Source organism: Zootoca vivipara, chromosome 9, assembly GCF_963506605.1.
Source record: "Zootoca vivipara chromosome 9, rZooViv1.1, whole genome shotgun sequence".
In the NCBI taxonomy this organism is placed as follows: domain Eukaryota; kingdom Metazoa; phylum Chordata; class Lepidosauria; order Squamata; family Lacertidae; genus Zootoca; species Zootoca vivipara.
The window spans coordinates 21,401,940-21,419,788 of record NC_083284.1 but is presented as its reverse complement, the minus strand read 5'-3'; the positions used below and the strand labels follow the sequence as shown (position 1 = coordinate 21,419,788).

Here is a 17,849-nt window from a genome sequence, read left to right as displayed (position 1 = left end):
TTTATTACTGCCATTATGCTGTTGCTGTTTGGTGATGTTTTATTGCTTGATTATGTATATTTTATTGTTTTAATCTGATGCCTTAAGAATCTAACCCAAAAGTCAGGGTAGAATTATTGCATTAAAGAAAGGAAATTACTCTAATTACACGAATTGGCTCTGAAAGGTCTGCATTGTTCTCTGTTTGCTGCCTTGAACTGTGCAAAGGCTGCGTCTCAGAGACCCTGGGCAATGTCGTTTTCCAGGGTACCTAAGATTTTATCTAGTATGGATGTCAAGTGTCAAGGAAACTAACTCTCCCGGGCCTTTTTGGATCTGACAACTGCATCCTAGGTACAATGAGCCCTCAGGCATATGGTTCACAGTCCGAATTGGAGAAAATACTTGGGAAGGATTGATGCTTGACTTGTAAACTATGCTATTACAAATTGGGCATAAAAAGCTGCCTTCTGCCTTGTCAGGATATTTGGCAACATCACTAGCTAATACATTTTCTTTTTTAAAAAATAATAAAAATTTTATTAGATTTTACAATAATTTGCATACATAAATCCGTCCATCATTGTCCCAACATAATTCTCTTCACAACACAAAAAAGAAAAAGGTATCAAAAAACAAAAAAAACATTAAAAATAAAAACAAAAACAAAACACAACACACCAAAAATTTTAAACCTTATCATTTTTCCTAAACATTATCCCTTGGGCTTCCCCAGACCCCCCCCCTTTATTGATTTTTGATTTTCATTTGCCAAATCACCATTTACAGTTTTCATTTTTCACAAACCATTCCAATCTCAATAAACTTATATTTATCTATTTAGCCATTTAATCAAATTATCTATGAATTTTTATATTTATTTATCTCCTTCCATTCCCTCCTTCCCCCTGCACCCCAGAACTCTCCCTGCCACCAAGAGTTTCCAGAATGCTGGAGAAAAGCAGGAAATGGTTTTTTTCCAGCTGGATTCCCCCCCCCCTCCGGAAGCCCCTCCTGCCACCAAGGGATCCCAGAATGGAGACGACCCACAGGGGCGGGTGAAACACCCAACTATCCCTTCCGATCCAATTCTCTACAAGTTATACTAATATTCCCATTTCTAATCTAACAAAAAAACCTTTAACCTTCACTATCATCTACTTTTCCTCCCTTGTCTGAATTTTTCTCCAAGAACTCTCATACTTTTATAAATTCCAAAACTTATTTTCTTATTCCATTTTAAATCTTTTCTTTCTAACTTAAACTCCCCCCCCCCGTTCACAGCATATCCCTTCTCGATTCAGCAAGTCCAGAAACCAGTTTCAGAACCATTTTAACCAACCTTTAAACATAACATCCTTTCCCCCTTCACCCCACTCCCTTTCTGCAATGTTTTACATGCCCAAATTTTCCATTCCCTCCCTGTTGCCCTTTTCTTATTTGAATGTTCCGTTCATTGCAATTAATCTTCTCCAACAGTCTTCGTTCCTTATGGGGATTCTGAAGTCCAACCATAATTTGTGCTCCCCCTTCTATGGGGGCACTGTTTCTCTGATACACTTGGCTAAAAACTTTTCCCTCTTTCTTCTCATGGCAAACTTCCTCCTGATACGAAAGTTGACATACTTCTTGTTCTCCATCAGTTTCTTCTTTGATCTCTTCCTCCGATGTTTTTTGTCCTTTGTTGTTTCATCTCTCCTAATTGCAAATTGTCTTTATATATTCCAATTCTAAGTTCCCATAAGAGTCTCAGAGTTCTTTCCTTGAATCCAGCTGCATACTCGCACGTTGACATTTTTGTACTCCTCTCAAGGACACAGTGTTATTCCTAAGCACAGGAAGTGGTTACACTTCTTCATTCCATCGCCATTTTCCAAACTGGTTACTGTATATCCACAAGTTAAAAGAAAAGAGAATCAGTTACTTAATTCCAAGTTATAATTATCCGGAGGGAGTTTTCATAGATGATTCTTACAGTTCAACTTATCAGCATTATTTCAACTCTCCCTCCTTTCACAAATCTCGCTGAATCCGTCTGGGCTGCTGATTCCAGCGGCAGGAAGAGACTTTCCTCTCCTCAATTACCAAAATTGCAGGGATTTTAATAAATTGCACACTTCTCCCCTTAGCCCTGCCACAAAAGGGGATTTTAGTTCAGTTCTTGCAGATACATAAACACAACAGATCCAATTTTATCCTGGCATCGGGTATTTTCTTAACTGCTTCTTACGGTCATCATTAGAAGGAGGTCGGCTTCCGTTTTTACAACCTCTCTTCCATAAGCAAATTTCCTTAATTTTAATTCCAAAAAGTCCAAATTACTCACAGTCCGATCTTTTGCTGAATTTTCTTAGAAGAACTGGCCGCCTCCACCTTCCAGTCATGCAGCTTCGCGCTCTCAGAGCAGCAATCTCAGTTTGTCCGCCGCGGTTCACCTCCTCGCTCTCGGGGGCTTAAACAAAGCCGATCCAGGGAAGAGAAAGCCCGCAAATGGCGCCGCCAGACAAAATCTGTCCCCAAAAAGCTCGATTTGGGGCTTTTTAGGAGGGTTTGTTTCGCTGGAACGATTCCCTCCATCTCTGAAGCGCCGAGGTCCACTCCGCTGAACGGACCCCCGACTGATCAAGATGGCGCGGTCAACCGGAAGCTAGCTAATACATTTTCAGCTTTAAACATTTTCTAAAATCCAAAGAAAGCTCATCTTCTGTCCCTTAATTCTGGGTTTTAAAATTATTAATGCAATAACGATTTTACGAGGTGAGTAAACTCTGGAAGTTCCATCTTGCTTTCACTTTATGGCAATGTACTTTTTAACAGAATAATAGTGCCCTTAAAAATGTGCGGTTGAAAGGAATTTACTACTGCCCTTAACCAAGTGCTAATAATGTAATGCATCATTTTTTATTAATCCTTTTGTTATGAACGTAATGCCTTAGGCGGCAGACATGGCAGATTTGTCACAGGAAAATGAGACTGTCTGAATTACAAACACAGCTATTATTTTTGTTCTTGCTTTGCAATTACGATATAGACATGTCAAGTGTACTCAGACTGGCCACTGTGGGACAAATGATATTTCAGGTCCTTTCCTCTCCTACAATAGATTTTCTTTTCCCATTACATGACATTGGCAGAGGCAGCCTGTGCATGCACTACAGAAGCTTTATTCTCTATTATATGGTATGGCTGCACTCCTTAAACGTAGAATAAGATGTCTGGATGGCAAATCATTTGCAGGATCAAACAGCTGCATGTGATTTGATTTATTGCTTTATGAAACAATTTGCACCACTTACCGGTAATATATTTTTTAAAAACCCAGTTTGCATCAAAACAATACAAATGCAACAATATTCAATACAATTTGCTAAAATTAGATAAAAACAAAACACAGCAGTTTTAAATAAAATTTATGAGTGTAGCACACAAAAAAGCAGACATGTAAGTTGACTGCATATGACCATTCATCGTTTTGCAAAAAGAGGATGGGACGGTGAGGTTGTTGACTAGATTTGCCGTTGTGTTACAATGATCCCTCCCTGGCCAATCAGGGGTGCTTTGCTTATGATCTGGGTCATTCACACAGAGACAACGGCTTGAAACCTTAGTTTCCTATCCCAAATAAACAAGGCATATAGTAAATCTGTCTGGAAACAGATAGCAACTTGATGATTTACAACAGTACAGTACAGTACAGTCATACCTTGTGTTGCGTTCCGCTCTTGTTAAGGACTTTCAGCTTACAAATGCGGCAAACCACCCGCGCATGCACAGAAGCTTGACCACACCAAGCACATGCGCAGAAGAGGCGCTCTAGTTATTAAGTCCACAACTAGAGGTACCACTGTACTGTAAACCGGGGGTGGGGAATATAATGATATCAATTCTGTAACATTATCAAGCCACCGTCAGGAGAAACAAAACCAAGGTTATTTTTATAAATTGCCACACCAGGCCAAGATCACTGAAATTTAAGAAAATGCAAACTGCAACAGACCAAGTATTCCAACAAAGTGATCAAAAGATGAAGAGATACTGAACAGCAAACTACATTCCTATGCACAGCACATTACAGTAGTTTAATTGTGTAGCTGTCCACATATGGACCACCGTGGGAAGGTTATCCCTATCCAAGAATTGTCTTAGTTAACTTAAGTTGGTAATAGGTTACCTGGGCCTCTATTAATAATGGATCTAGGAGCACCTCCAAACTATGACCTGCTCCTTCGGTGCAATCCTGTCAGAAGCTGGTACATACCATATATATGCATTGCAAATGAATGTTTTTCACTGAAAACATATATTAATTAGTTGGACTTGGCCAATCTATCAATCGTAGATTTCAGATGTGAATTCTGTGGCACTGGAACTGTTTGCTAAGGATGAACTTTCAGTTGTGACAATTTTGGTATGAGGCCGATTTCCCCAGTCTGGTCCCCCCCCCCCAGATATTTTAGACTGTGATTCCCATCAATTCCACCCAGAACAGCTGACTCAAAAATGATGGCAATTGTAGTCCAAAACATCTGGAGGGCACCAGGTTGGATAAGGCTGCTATGAGCATTTCCTTATGCACTGACTAAGAATGACACAAAGATTTTAAAGAAAACTAACAAGCACATCAAATCCATGCACCCAGATTCTCCTCAACTAGACAGGCAGAGCATTTTTTTAAAAAAAGAATGACACTGTTATCCATCTTTCCACATAGGAGTCCTTGAAGTGTACATGTATTTGGAAAATCATGTCACAATATTATTTGTCTAATGACATTAAACATATTTATTTTAGAAGGTCAGAAATAGTAGACGATTTAGTGAGCCAGCAAAAAAAGGAATTATTTTAAGATGCCACATGTATCTGATCCACAGCAAAACAAAAACAAAAAAAACAAAGCATGTTCTAAAGTTGCTCAGAGCATAATAGGAAGATGGTGAAAAGTGATGAAATAGCTGTGCACGAGGTAATTGCTGGTGGAAGTAAGAAATGCTGCCTGCTTGGCATTCATAAGCCACGTGGGCACTGAAGTATGACTCTTCTGATCCCTGCTAGTTCAGATGGCAGATTTGGGACTATCAGGATCAGTGTGGGCAGCATAGTCCTAAATTTGAACTGCAGGTAAAGCTTCCTGTGCCATTCAGTAAGCTCATACTGGCAGTATTTCTCTGCCTACAACATACAATGCTGCCCGGACAAGCCACAAGTTGGCTTTTCTCCAGTAGGGCTATGGGCAAAAAGACAAAAGAGTCAGCATTATGAAAACAGCCGAGCAACCCTGATGCTTTCCAGAAGTCTGATGTTAGACTTCTATTTTATTGTAAGCAAATGATGTTCCACTCCTCTTTATAATGGTATTTCAAGCTGACATGCAAAACTTCTACATGGTGATTCAATAATGATGTCAACCTCATTCTACATTCTCCAAAGGGCAGTCAACAAATTTTGCACACAGTGCCAATTGAAACACTGATAACGCCAGCTTTGGTATGGGGAAGAAAGTTATCACTCAGTTGCTTATCAGTAGGGGGAGGCACCAGGGAAGTCAGCATAGTGCAAATGCATCAGTAGGAGCACAACATTGGCTCTGCCAGTGTGTTTGCACTGCACTGACTGCCCTGCCTTCTCAAGCCACCCCCTTTCCCTCCCAGTAAGCAACAGTGACCCCTCTGCTGAGAAGCTAGCATAGCAGCTCCACACCATTCAGAGAGCCACTTGTGATCCACTGACCACAGGGATATCAAAGAGCTTTGGGATTGTGGATACTCTTTATTTCTAAGCTTCAAGAATTGGCCCTTTTCAACAGCTTGGGTGGTACCTGTGCTTTAGCTTCAGGACTCTGGATTATCAGGTGCAACCACAACAAAGATCACCACATAGATGGGTACACAGGGTATAGCAGAGACTGCCAACCCCTTGCCCTCCAGAAGCTCTTAAATTTTTTTATTTATATCCAACCTTTTGGTCCAGAGCTCCCCAAAGCAGTGAACATATCAATACAAAATAAATAGACAACAAAAGTACAATAAATATAACCAATCAGTCAAAACATTATTAATTATTAAATCTGTAAACTGCCTTCATCTGTAGATCTCAGAGCAGTTCGCAACTTAAAATTACAATATAAAAAACCACACACACACACAAATACAGAATAAAAATAAGAACAAAAACAAAACAATAATCCCCAAAATAAACCAATAGGAATCCCCAAGAAGCTGGCAAGGCAGACAAGGTCAAGTAACACTTTTTTATATATATAACATAAAGGAGCAAAGTCACAAAATGCCAATCAATCATACTTAATATATAAAAATTCCTTCAGTAGCACCTTAAAGACCAACTAAGTTTTTATTTTGGTATGAGCTTTCATGTGCATGCACACGAAAGCTCATACCAAAATAAAAACTTAGTTGGTCTTTAAGGGGCTACTGAAGGAATTTTTTTATTTTACTTCGACCCAGACCAACACGGCTACCTACCTGTAACCATACTTAATATATGTTAAGAAAACCAATTAAACTTGTGACAAGGAACAGGGGGGAAAACTCCAGTCAAGCCATCCCTATCTCTCAACTAGCTGATGCTTTGTAAACAATGCACTCAGGTGTACTCCCTCCCCTCCTGTTTCTCACTTGGAGAGGCAGGTTCAACCAATTTACTTTCCCGTTTATTTTCCCGTTGCAACCAACTGACAAAATACCCATTAACCACACAATAATCAGGGACCCAGGTGGCGCTGTGGTTAAACCACTGAGCCTAGGGCTTGCTGATCAGTAGGTCGGCGGTTCGAATCCCTGTGACGGGGTGAGCTCCCGTTGCTTGGTCCCAGCTCCTGCCAACCTAGCAGTTCGAAAGCACATCAAAAATGCAAGTAGATAAATAGGAACCGCTACAGCAGGAAGGTAAACGGCGTTTCCATGTGCTGCTCTGGTTTGCCAGAAGCGGCTTTGTCATGCTGGCCACATGACCTGGAAGCTATACGCCGGCTCCCTCAGCCAATAATGCGAGATGAGCGTGCAACCCCAGAGTCGGTCACGACTGGACCTAATGGTCAGGGGTCCCTTTACCTTTACCTTAATGTGACCATAGCATGGAGAAAAGTGCGGAGAATCATACAAATCTGGCACAAAACACTCACTTCCCTCCCATCTCTCACCCAACTTCTACCAACCCCATCCAGCATGGTTAATGGTCAGGGAGGAGTCAAAGTCCAGCAACCTCTGGCAGGGATCCCATTGACCACCGCTGCCCATTGAGGTCTAGCTGAAAGACTTCTAGACTTGGAATAAGGAGTCAAATTCCTGCTCAGGTTAGAACAGGTGTGACGTTTTTACGCTGTTTGTTATAGCTTTATCAACCCGACCCATCAAGGGTTAACTCAGACTCCGTGTCGACTGACTGGACATTCCATGAGGGGAGGGGAATGGTTGAATGTTTGAAGAGAAGGGACAGCCGTTTTGTCAGTAGAGAGGGTGCTGGGGAGCAGGAGTGTGAGGGTGGTTGTAAAGAAGATCTAGGAGAGTAGGTTTAGGTTAGGTAGTTGTTAGGTTATCTAGTACATGAGTAACAAGGTTATTACCATTGAAACGAAGTTTGTACAACAGGAATACCTTAAAGCAACCATTACGTTCTTGAGAAATAAAATTTCCAGTGTTAAAGTGCCAATCAGAAAATCGTCTGTGTTATTTTCCAGCCAAGGTACAGGAAACTCATTCATGAGGACACCCATTAAAAAGACAACATTTCCTTCAAGAGTGGAAGTGTTAGTTTGTATCTTTGGGGTGCACCAAGAGGGTGAGCCAGGCAGACAGACCCAGGGTGTCATAAAGTTACCTCAGGGAAGGGGCAAGCTTTTACAGAAAGGGATTCTTAGAGGCAGAACTCCCTGCACTGTGGACACAAGGGATAGTCTCGGATACAGCCCTGAACTTTAATAGGTACCTGGCCACAGTTGTGCTGGAAGCGGACTCTCTTTTGTATAAAAGAAGAGGAAATAGAATAAAACCCTCGAGTGCATTACGGAATACAGAAAGGCTAAGGGGAGCAATAGGGGTGTGGAGGCTCGGTTTACCCCAGACCATCCCTGTTAGTTCTTTTAATAAGTGAGAGGTAGAATAAATAAGACGGAAGCAAGGGTCTTTCGTCGCAACAGGCGACGGCAAACTTGGGCCCTCCAAATGTTTTGAGGCTACAGTTCCCATCATCCCTGACCACTGGTCCTGTTAGCTAGGGATGATGGGAATTGTCGTTTCAAAACATCTGGAGGGCCGGAGTTTGCCTATGTCTGGTCTAGAAATTCACTGAGTGACCTCAAGACAGTCATTCCCCCTCAGTCTCAACTGTCAAACAGAATTGTTGCAAAAAATACAGCGGTGGCAGCAGCAAGTTCTGTGTGTAGAGAACCCAACAATTGTTGTGCAGAGCTACTGGAGAGGGAAGGAAGGATAGCAATTTAATAAAACAAACAAGAAGTCTGGGCTGTACGTACACACTTTCAGAAGCATAAGCCTTATTCTTGCTGTTTATGTCAAGGTTGTGATTGATTTCAGTTCTTAAACCAATTGCTTATTATAAATAAGCACTGTTGAGTCAGGAGGAACAAATGTTTCAAATCTGGGAAGCATCCTGCATGTTTATACAACTGGACAGACAGCAACAAACAGCAGCTAAGCAACAACAATTTATTTTTCGTTGGCAAGATGTTATGCCTAGGCCTGTTATCAACTGGTTTAATCACTGTGGCTTCTTATTGATCCATTCTCATTATTCTTATTAGATCAACGTATGGCATTTACAACACAATGTACATTCTCTTATCTCATATTGGCACATCTCCTCCCACCTTCCTTTTATTAACTTTTAACACTGCAATTATCCTTACCTGACAAGCAAAGACTATCGGATCAGCCACTTTCTGAAGAATGCTTTCAATCTCCTCAACGGCTGTGTAGTATTCAATCTGTGTCGAAGCTTTAATGACCCCCTCACAGTAGACATTTACGTTTACAAAGCCAGCGGGAAAATCTTATAAAAGAGAAATAAAAAGCACAGGGGATAATAAGAGGACAGAGAAAAAGAGAAGGATCATCATCACCAACACTCTTCCACCCATCAAGTACAATGAATACAATTCACTGGCAGGAGACATTTGGGTCATCCAAATTATCACACCCTCTGGCTTCACCTATTTAACTGTTACATGTATCAACGTGGTCAGTGAGTTGTCCCACAAGCAAGATTTAGGCCATGTTCGCACCATACATTTAAAGCACTATGACGCTAACTTTTTTTACTCTTCCAATCATTCTGTCTGCCCAAGCGTTCCAACTTGCCAGATGGAAAGATCCCCCTTTGCACTGTTTTGGAGAATCTCCCAACCATCCCCCAGAGCCAATGGGGGGGGGCTTTGAGGAAGGAGAGGGGGCAAGCACTGTTCACAAGCAGAAGTCCTTGCGCTGGGCTTCTGCTGATGGGCGTTTGATACATGAACATTGCCCTCTGCAGGAGCGGTTGGTAGACCTGTTGAGCTTCAACACCACTTCAACAGCATCCCACCGGAAATGCGAGCAGCACAGAAACAGAGAAAGTTTGGAAACTACTGTGGTGTTATTATTTGCTGCCTTTACACTTAGTACATAAAATGACTCATAGTGACTCAAAGTGTAAAGGGAAGTTTTTTATGTTTAATGTTTAATGTTTCATTATGTTTTTGTATGTGCTGGAAGTCGCCCAGAGTGGCTAGTGCAACCCAGTCAGATGGGTGGGGTACAAATATCATTACTACTACTGCTACTACTACTCCCCCCAACAAATTATGGGTGCTGCAGCTTGTCAAGGGTGCTAAGAGTCCATTCCCCATACAGAGTTCCCTGTGATTGGAAATTGTAGGTCTGAAAGGGGAATAGGGGTCTCCGAACAATTTTCAGTAGCCTTAATAAACTTCAGGTCCCAGAATTCCAAGGGGAAAGCCATGGCACTTTAAAGTGGTATCATGCTGCTTTAAATGTATGGTGCAAATGTGGCCATAGTAAGGCAGCCTTCACAAACCCCAGATGTTTTGGACTATAGCCCTCCAGCCAGTTAGCTTATGGTTGCCAGGGCTGATGGGAGTTGTAGTTCAAAACATCTGGAAGACACTGGGTTGGTGAAGGATTGTAACTACTGGTAGTTCTTTTCTTTATTCTTTTAATTTCTGCTGCATTGTGACATGAACGTTTGTGTTTTCATTTCCTTCTATCTTTTAAAATTCTGTTTCAAAATAAAATCCTATGTTTAAAAAGAAAAGGAGCCTAGTACAATATCACATTTTTTTTAGTGGTTTTATATACTGGATAGGGATATAAATAGCTTATATTTTAGCTGTACTTATATGTTTGGTACAACAACTACAGGAATGTCAATCACATAACCTTGGCAGCATGCATGATTGCCTGAATATTTTGGGAGAGGAAAGCATCAAGGCACATCATTTTATTGTAAATAGCTACAGGCTAACCTATAGCTCAGTGGTAGAGCGCATACATGCAAAAGGTATATCAGTTCCTAGTATCTCCAGGTAGGGCTGGCAAGTACTGTATTCCAGTCCAAAAGCCGGGAGAGACAGTGCCAATCAGTTTCTCCTGTAGAAAGCATGATAGACTATTCATTTATTATTAAATCCATATCCCACCCTTCCTACCAAAAGATCCCAGACTAATTATTAGGGGTCTGGGGGCAAGGATGCCATTAGATGCCTTGATCCCTTGCCATTAGATCTTATTCATCTGAGTCACTCACTATTACATTTAAGCGTAATTGACCTCTGCATACCAGATGCAAGGGCCAAACAGCAGGAGAGAACTGTTGCCTTCATACTGTAAGCTTCCCAGAAGCACCTGGCTGGACTACAAGATGTACTTTTAATTCTGTCTAAGAAGAGCTTCTTTTAGCAGTTGTCCACCTAATGTAGATGAAGTGTACCACCTATTTTCTTCTGTCAAATGTTTGGGAGGGTATCATCAATGATGCCAATAGGACTTCCCAAGACACGGTATGATTTTTGGGCCCTCTGCCCTGCTCAGAAAAGGCACAAATTTGCATAAAAATTATATATGTATTGCTCCATATGCAAATTAGAGCCCACTTTTGTGGATGGCATAAATCGGGGGTTGCACACAAGGAATAACATGTCTTAGGGACAGAATGGCAACAGGTAAAGAAATATCATTTCCAGACCAGAAAAGCCTTGATCTGTTGACTTTCGCCTGGCACATAAGCTGTTCAAGGTACAATAGAGGCTTTAAATCATGCAAGGAACTCAAGGCTCATGAGCTGCAAAGCAGTTGTACAGAAACTGGGGTGGGGTGGATCATGAGGATGAATGCGTTCTTTCATATGGCAAATCCAAGGACAGCCCAAAGCATTTTGCTGCCTGGGGTGAAAGAAAAATATGGTGCCACACATCCTTCCCTGTACAGAAACTGACCGGATTAGTTTCTTCAACACTGGTGTCAGGGCAATGTTCTCCTGTGCACTTGAGCGCACCAGACTGTTTTAGGGGACATGCTGTCTGGGGTGGCTGCCTCAGTGCCTCACAGTGTCCAATAGTAGGGCTGGCCCTGTTGAAGTTCAAGCACTGGTAGCATTTTGAATTTCTCTTTTTAGGGGGAGGGTTGTCATTGTTTGGGAAGAGAAGTACAAATGGTGCAAAAGAACTCTAGAGGCTATTAAACACCAAAGGAAGAAGAATAGTTGAAGATTTCAGTATGAATAATTGTCAGGCAAAAGACCAGAAAGGGGTGGGGAGAAAGCAAGAGAACATATTGCTAAGATTCATATAGTAATAAAGAGAATATGTGCACCCACATTTTATAGAGGGAATTGATTGAGAATAGCAGTCTGTGACTAATCAATGACATTTTAAAAGACTGCCACCTGCCATTTAATCATACATAAACATCCCAATAAATCCAGCTTCTCATATGCCCTGTGTTTTTATGTCTGTGCATTAATAAAAGAGCACCCTGCATTCAAAACTCATGGATCAGGATCACCACAAAGCAGTGCTTTGAAATTGGTAGAAATTTGTGTTTTATTCTTTTAATTTGCTTTATGATGAGAAACAGCTATTACACCTTTGCAAGGTAGTATACAAATACCAAAATGGATAAAAATATGCTGTGTTCTGACCGGAAGTAAAACTCTATGTCAAAAAGCCAGTGAAGGGAGGAGGACTAGAAGGTGGTGATCACCTGATCTCAGGTTGGTTGTGTCCCTGCTGAGGTAGAGAGTGATTTACTCTGCCACTGCATTTGCACTGCACCAACCTTAGCACTGCCTCCCCACCCCCCTCTACCTCCCAGTAAACAGCAGTAACCCAACCTATCAGAGGTTACATGAGCACTACCTCCTTAGCACATCGTCTAACACTACTCACTCACTCACTCACTTGCCTCTTGAGTAGAATTTTACTTCCAGTAAGCTACTGGAAAGGAGACAAGAACTATTATTTTATATGAAATGTACCCAGCCACGCGTTGTCGTGGCTCATCCCTGTGACTCACCCCACCCCACCCCGACCCATGACCCGTCCCGAACCCATCCTGCCCCCCACCCCCAACCCAGGTGAGCCCCCACCTCCATTCAGCCCAGTCTGCTGTTTTGTTCTTCCCTGCAAACCCGAGGTGAGCGATTTTGGAGAGGGAAGCTATTCTAGCTGCAGTACCAGTGGAGTCGCCGCTAGAGGACGATGTTTTGCAACCTCTCATGTTCCTGTTTTTCTGGTTTTTCAAAAAAAATGTTTTTACCTGTGATAGGTATGACATCTGTATAATCTAAGTTTATACAAACATTTGCCTATTCGCATGTGACATTGTGTCCAAATTTCAACGCAATCGGTCAAGCGGTTTCGGAAAAGGTGGAATATAACAAACATGGATAGCTTACATATATAGAGAGGTAAAGGTAAAGGGGCCCCTGACCATCAGATCCAGTCATGTCCGACTCTGGGGTTGCGGCGCTCATCTGGCTCTATAGGCCGAGGGAGCCAGCATTTGTCTGCAGACAGCTTCCGGGTCATGTGGCCAGCATGACAAAGCTGCTTCTGGCAAACCAGAGCAGCGCACGGAAACGCCGTTTACCTTCCCGCCGGAGCGGTCCCTATTTATCTACTTGCACTTTGACGTGCTTTCGAACTGCTAGGTGGGCAGGAGCTGGGACCGAGCAATGGGAGCTCACCCCATTGCAGGGATTCGAACCGCCAACCTTCTGATCAGCAAGCCCTAGACTCTGTGGTTTTAGAAATAGATAGATAGATAGATAGATAGATAGATAGATAGATGATAGATAGATATCCCTGCCCCCATTTCTTACCTAAAGCTTTCATATACCTGACCTTCTGATTCCAAAAGTGTGGCTGAGTCCTAACCCATTTGTTCTCTGTCACAAATTCAATCACCACTGAGTCATCAGGAACTTCGTCTCTCAAAAGAATGAAAATTTCTCCAGGATTCTACAAAGTAACAGTTACATCCAATTAGCTTTTCACATCAAGAAACGAAAATCAAACCAATGAGAAATGATGACACCAGGAGGCGTGTTTTGTCTGGATACATAAGGGTATAAAAATGTTGACAGCCTACTTCACCACAGGATGAAGATGGGCCTGCCATTGGGTACTGGTGGAAGCAATGGGAGCAATGGAGGCTAGTCCAATATGATGAATGGGGCATTGTCCTACCAATCTGCCCTCAGATAGCCCCCACTTGCTATCTTCTTCTGTAGTACCATCATCCCCAGCCATCTGGAGAATCACTAGTCACCACCACTGCTATATCCCACTCTTGGGACAGAAACATTTGAGGAGTGGTGCTTTTATCCCTTTTTAAGAAATAAAAATAAAACAACAAATGGAAAGGTCTTACCTCACATGATATCCTTGTTGGCAACAGTAAGACTGCTGGGCTTCCTAATGTTTCAGAGGTCGCCTCAGTTTTCACACGATGGTTTTCTAGCTTTAAGCTCCTTTTAAAATCCAAAGACAAGGCCTCATCTGCCAAAGAAATTACACTAAGTTCAGAGGAGGGCAACAAAGATGGACAGCGGCAAGATAATAAATATTGCAAGGAACAGTTGAAGGAACTAGGTATGTTTAGCTGGGAGAAGAGAAAGGGCAGTTTAAGGCTTAATAAATGTATAATTTGCTTTATAAGCGGATTCCCCCCCCCATAAAGTAGCAAATAAGATAACGCAACCAATAAAAATATAAGTTTTAAGGATTTAAAACGTCCAATTAATTACTCACCTTAAAAGGCCACCACAAAGCAGTTACAATTCAGCATAATCCGTGTACTAGGAAGTTTGTGCTCCTTCTGAGGTAGTTTGTTTAGCTTTGGTCCCCACCCTGCACTCAGCTCTCACCTGTGGCTCCTAGAAGCTGTCAGCATGTGACAGCGGCCACACCCTGGGAACAGCTTTTGACTGACTGACTAAACAAGGTGAGGGTAACCAACAGGTCTCAAACCCTCAGTGAGTTAAGGACTTCCCCTGCCTATGAAGACAAGGTCCAGCGGATTGAGTGGACAAGACCAATGGTGGGTCTCACGGTCAACAAGATGGTTTTTGCATGCACTGTAGAGGGAGGTGAGGGACAGATGGGGCCTTGGGAACATTTAGGGGACTAGCCTAATCCCCCTAGTCCACTGACCACATGCCACTGCTGTGGAATCTGCTTGAAATGGTGAATTCCATATATGTGGGCTGTTCACATGCCCACCGGACACACTTGGAGCCCTCTTCAAATATCTGTAATATTTGTCACTTAGAACAGAACAAGCACTTGTTTTCTGCCACCTAAGAGGGCAGGATTACACCTCATGGGCTTAAGTTACAGGAGCAGTTTGACAATGGAACCAATTACTTTGAGGGATGGTGGGTTTTCCACAAGTCAAGTCTCCCAAATTCATTCGTTCATCCGTTCATTTTATTTGTATGGCACTTTTGCACACACACAAAATCATGCTCAAAGTGGCTGACAACATAGAAACAGGGATGCTTTTAAAACAAATACTGCAAAAAGAATTTCATAATAACATAGCAAAATAATAACATAGCAACGAAAACAGTGACAATAGAAAATAGAAGAACATACAAAAAAAAATCACTTTGCAAATCAAAGGATAGCAAGTACATCGCTGTACCGGAACAGTACAGAATATTAAAGTTAATGCTAATTATATCATTTTTAAAAAGTTGCTTGCAAAGCATTAAAAATGAGCTTGGCTATTTGGCAAGGTCAAGAGTGCTTCTTAAATTTTCACAACAGAACAATTTCTCATTGTTATTGTTAATGTTATATTTGTTTACATAAGAGATGCATATTCTGCTCTTCAGATTAAAAAGAAAACAATCCCAGAGTGGCTAACATAATTAAATGCTAGAATAACAATACAGACATAGAAAAGAGCATAAAGCAATATAAAAAGGAGCAGCAGAAAGAATCATCAACCCTAAAATTATTGGTTTTGAGAGTAGGTGATTGGTTTTAGCAGTCTATGATGTTCCATAGACACCAGTTTCTGAATTGCGTGTGTAGACCTTTTAACCATCCCCAAATAAATTCAGACAAGACTAAAAAAAATTGGTTTGGTTTTGGGCAGAATTTAGGCCACAACTTTATTGATTACAATCAAGTGAGTGGTTGCATAGGCTCTGTTTTGACTAGCTCCCTGCACCCTTGCATGCAGCGCTGACCCAGGGGCACACCATAGGTCAGCCTTGGGTGAACACCCGGCATAGTGAAAGGCGGGGTCAAGTCAGTCTACCAGCCAGACGCCCCCCTGGACTCTGGCTCTGGGCAGGCAAAACCCAAATGGCACCAGCCAATCTGCCAAGTGGGGGAAATTCCTGCCATGCCCCTGTCCCAACAACAGTTGACACACGACGGCATAGCAAGGTCATGTGTGCAAGCCCTAAATACAGGAAGAGGTGGGCAGGTGTTCCGATGCACTGACCCAAAGGAGGAAGCTCAGGGACATGTGCATGGGCTTAAATAGAGTTCCCTTGATACAATTTTGCTGGCATCCCATTGGTCTATTTGCACCCAGCATTGAGGGACCTCCAATAGGGTGTTGTGGCCATCCAAACATTCCTACCCACAACACAGGGTCTGGCTGCCAGGTCACACCGCAACATGTGCCCTCTTGTTAGGGAGGACCCGGTCTGCAGATACCATGTTTCTTTACCTCGCCATCAGAGATGGGGGCCTGTGGTCCCCCATATGTTGTTAGACACCAGTTGCTAATAGCCCCAGGCAGTATAATCAATGGTCAATGATGATGGGGAGCTCAGCTGGTAGGTCATAAGACCCTTAATCTTAGGATCACAGGTTTGAGCCCCACATTGGGCAAAATATTTCTGCATTGCATGGGGTTGGAACAGATGACCCTTGTGATCCCCTTCCAACTGTATCATTCGACGAGTCTGTGAACATCTGGAGAGCCACATGTTCTCCATCCCGGTTCACAAAATTTTACACAAAATTCTTTGAAAACCAGCAGTCTTTTTCAAAGTGGCATTTTAATACCAGAGCTAAACATTTCACAGCCATGCAGCTAAATAACTGTGGGCTGGAGGAAGATGCTTGTTTCTCTGGCCTTCATCACCACCATTTCTAAATGTAAATGAACAATAAAGCAATTTCTCACCTTCAGAGACATTTCTAGCAAACAGACCACATAATTGCTTTGTTTTGTCATATAGCCAATGGCCTGTAAGCTTGTACCTTGTGGGAGGAGCACTTTGAATAATGGGGCCTTAAACACAGGTCCTTTCTTTCAGGATTCCAAACATCTGAACTCATTAGCAGTATCTAATGATGCTTAGACTGTGTTCCCAGCTAGAAACTAAATAGAAAAATGTATGGCCCAATCCCCTTGGGTATTTAAGGTACTACTGCTGAGAATTATAGTCGATCACAAAGGGGTAATGCTCTTTCTGAGGCTGCTTTCTTTTGGCATGCTTTTGACAAATATCTATTGCCATTCTTCGTGCCAAAAGAATTAATCTCCAGTTGCACTTTATATCTCAGCAATCAAATATTAGCCCAGTATCCATTACATACATTTACTGTAAGAGTGATGCATTTAATTGAGTATTGTGCTGAGGCTTTGAGTTTTATTTCAGCCTTTTGCCTTAATTCATATTACTCAGTACATACCTCGTTTCAGCCAGCCTTATGCAAAATCATTTGGACTGAATTATGACTTTCAATTCCACATGAGCAGATGAAACGGCTTCGAAATCGCACTGTTTATTTAATTAATTCTCACTACACCTGCCCCCAGCCTTTTCTTCCGAGGAGCCCAAGGTGGCAGACATGGTCCTCCTACCCACCCCCAAGCAAAGTTTCTCCTCACAACAACCCTGCGAGGTAGGTTAAGTGGAGAGATAACAAATGGCCTGAGGCAGGGAAACTGGATGAGGTTGGTAGGCCGCATCCTGACACCTCACACACCCTGTTGGCCCCTATCCACCTATGAAACACCTGACATCACCATAGCTGCCAAGTCTCCCATATTCCCCGGGAAACCCCTGTTTTTCCAGCTGTTCCCAGCTGAAAAAAAGGGATTCTTTGTTTTTCCCTGGTTTATTCTGGCACGGCGGCCATTTTGGAACTGGGCGGAGCATGCTCAGAAGCGACTTTTGATGCAGCTCTGCCCAGTTCCAAAATGGCTGCAGTGCGACTTCTGGCGCAGCGGCCATTTTGGAACTGGGCAAAGCAGCATCAAAAGTCGCTTCTGAGCATGCTCTGCCCAGTTCCAAAATGGTGGCAGCACTACTTCCAGTCTGCTACTTCCGGTCCAGTCCCTTATTTCTCAGACAGGTATGGACAT

General features: G+C 42.4%; 1 protein-coding gene across 1 annotated transcript in view; it reads right to left on the bottom strand.

Moving 5' to 3' along the window:
* Nucleotides 1–17,849, bottom strand: part of BANK1 (B cell scaffold protein with ankyrin repeats 1) — a 186,866-nt gene that overhangs the window by 113,142 nt on the left and 55,875 nt on the right. Inside the window, exons 3-5 of the mRNA XM_035114023.2 lie at nt 13,881–14,008; nt 13,330–13,468; nt 8,861–9,003 (exon numbers count right to left, since the gene is read on the bottom strand). Coding sequence (XP_034969914.1) covers nt 8,861–9,003; nt 13,330–13,468; nt 13,881–14,008 — 410 coding nt within the window. The remainder of the gene's footprint in view (nt 1–8,860; nt 9,004–13,329; nt 13,469–13,880; nt 14,009–17,849) is intronic.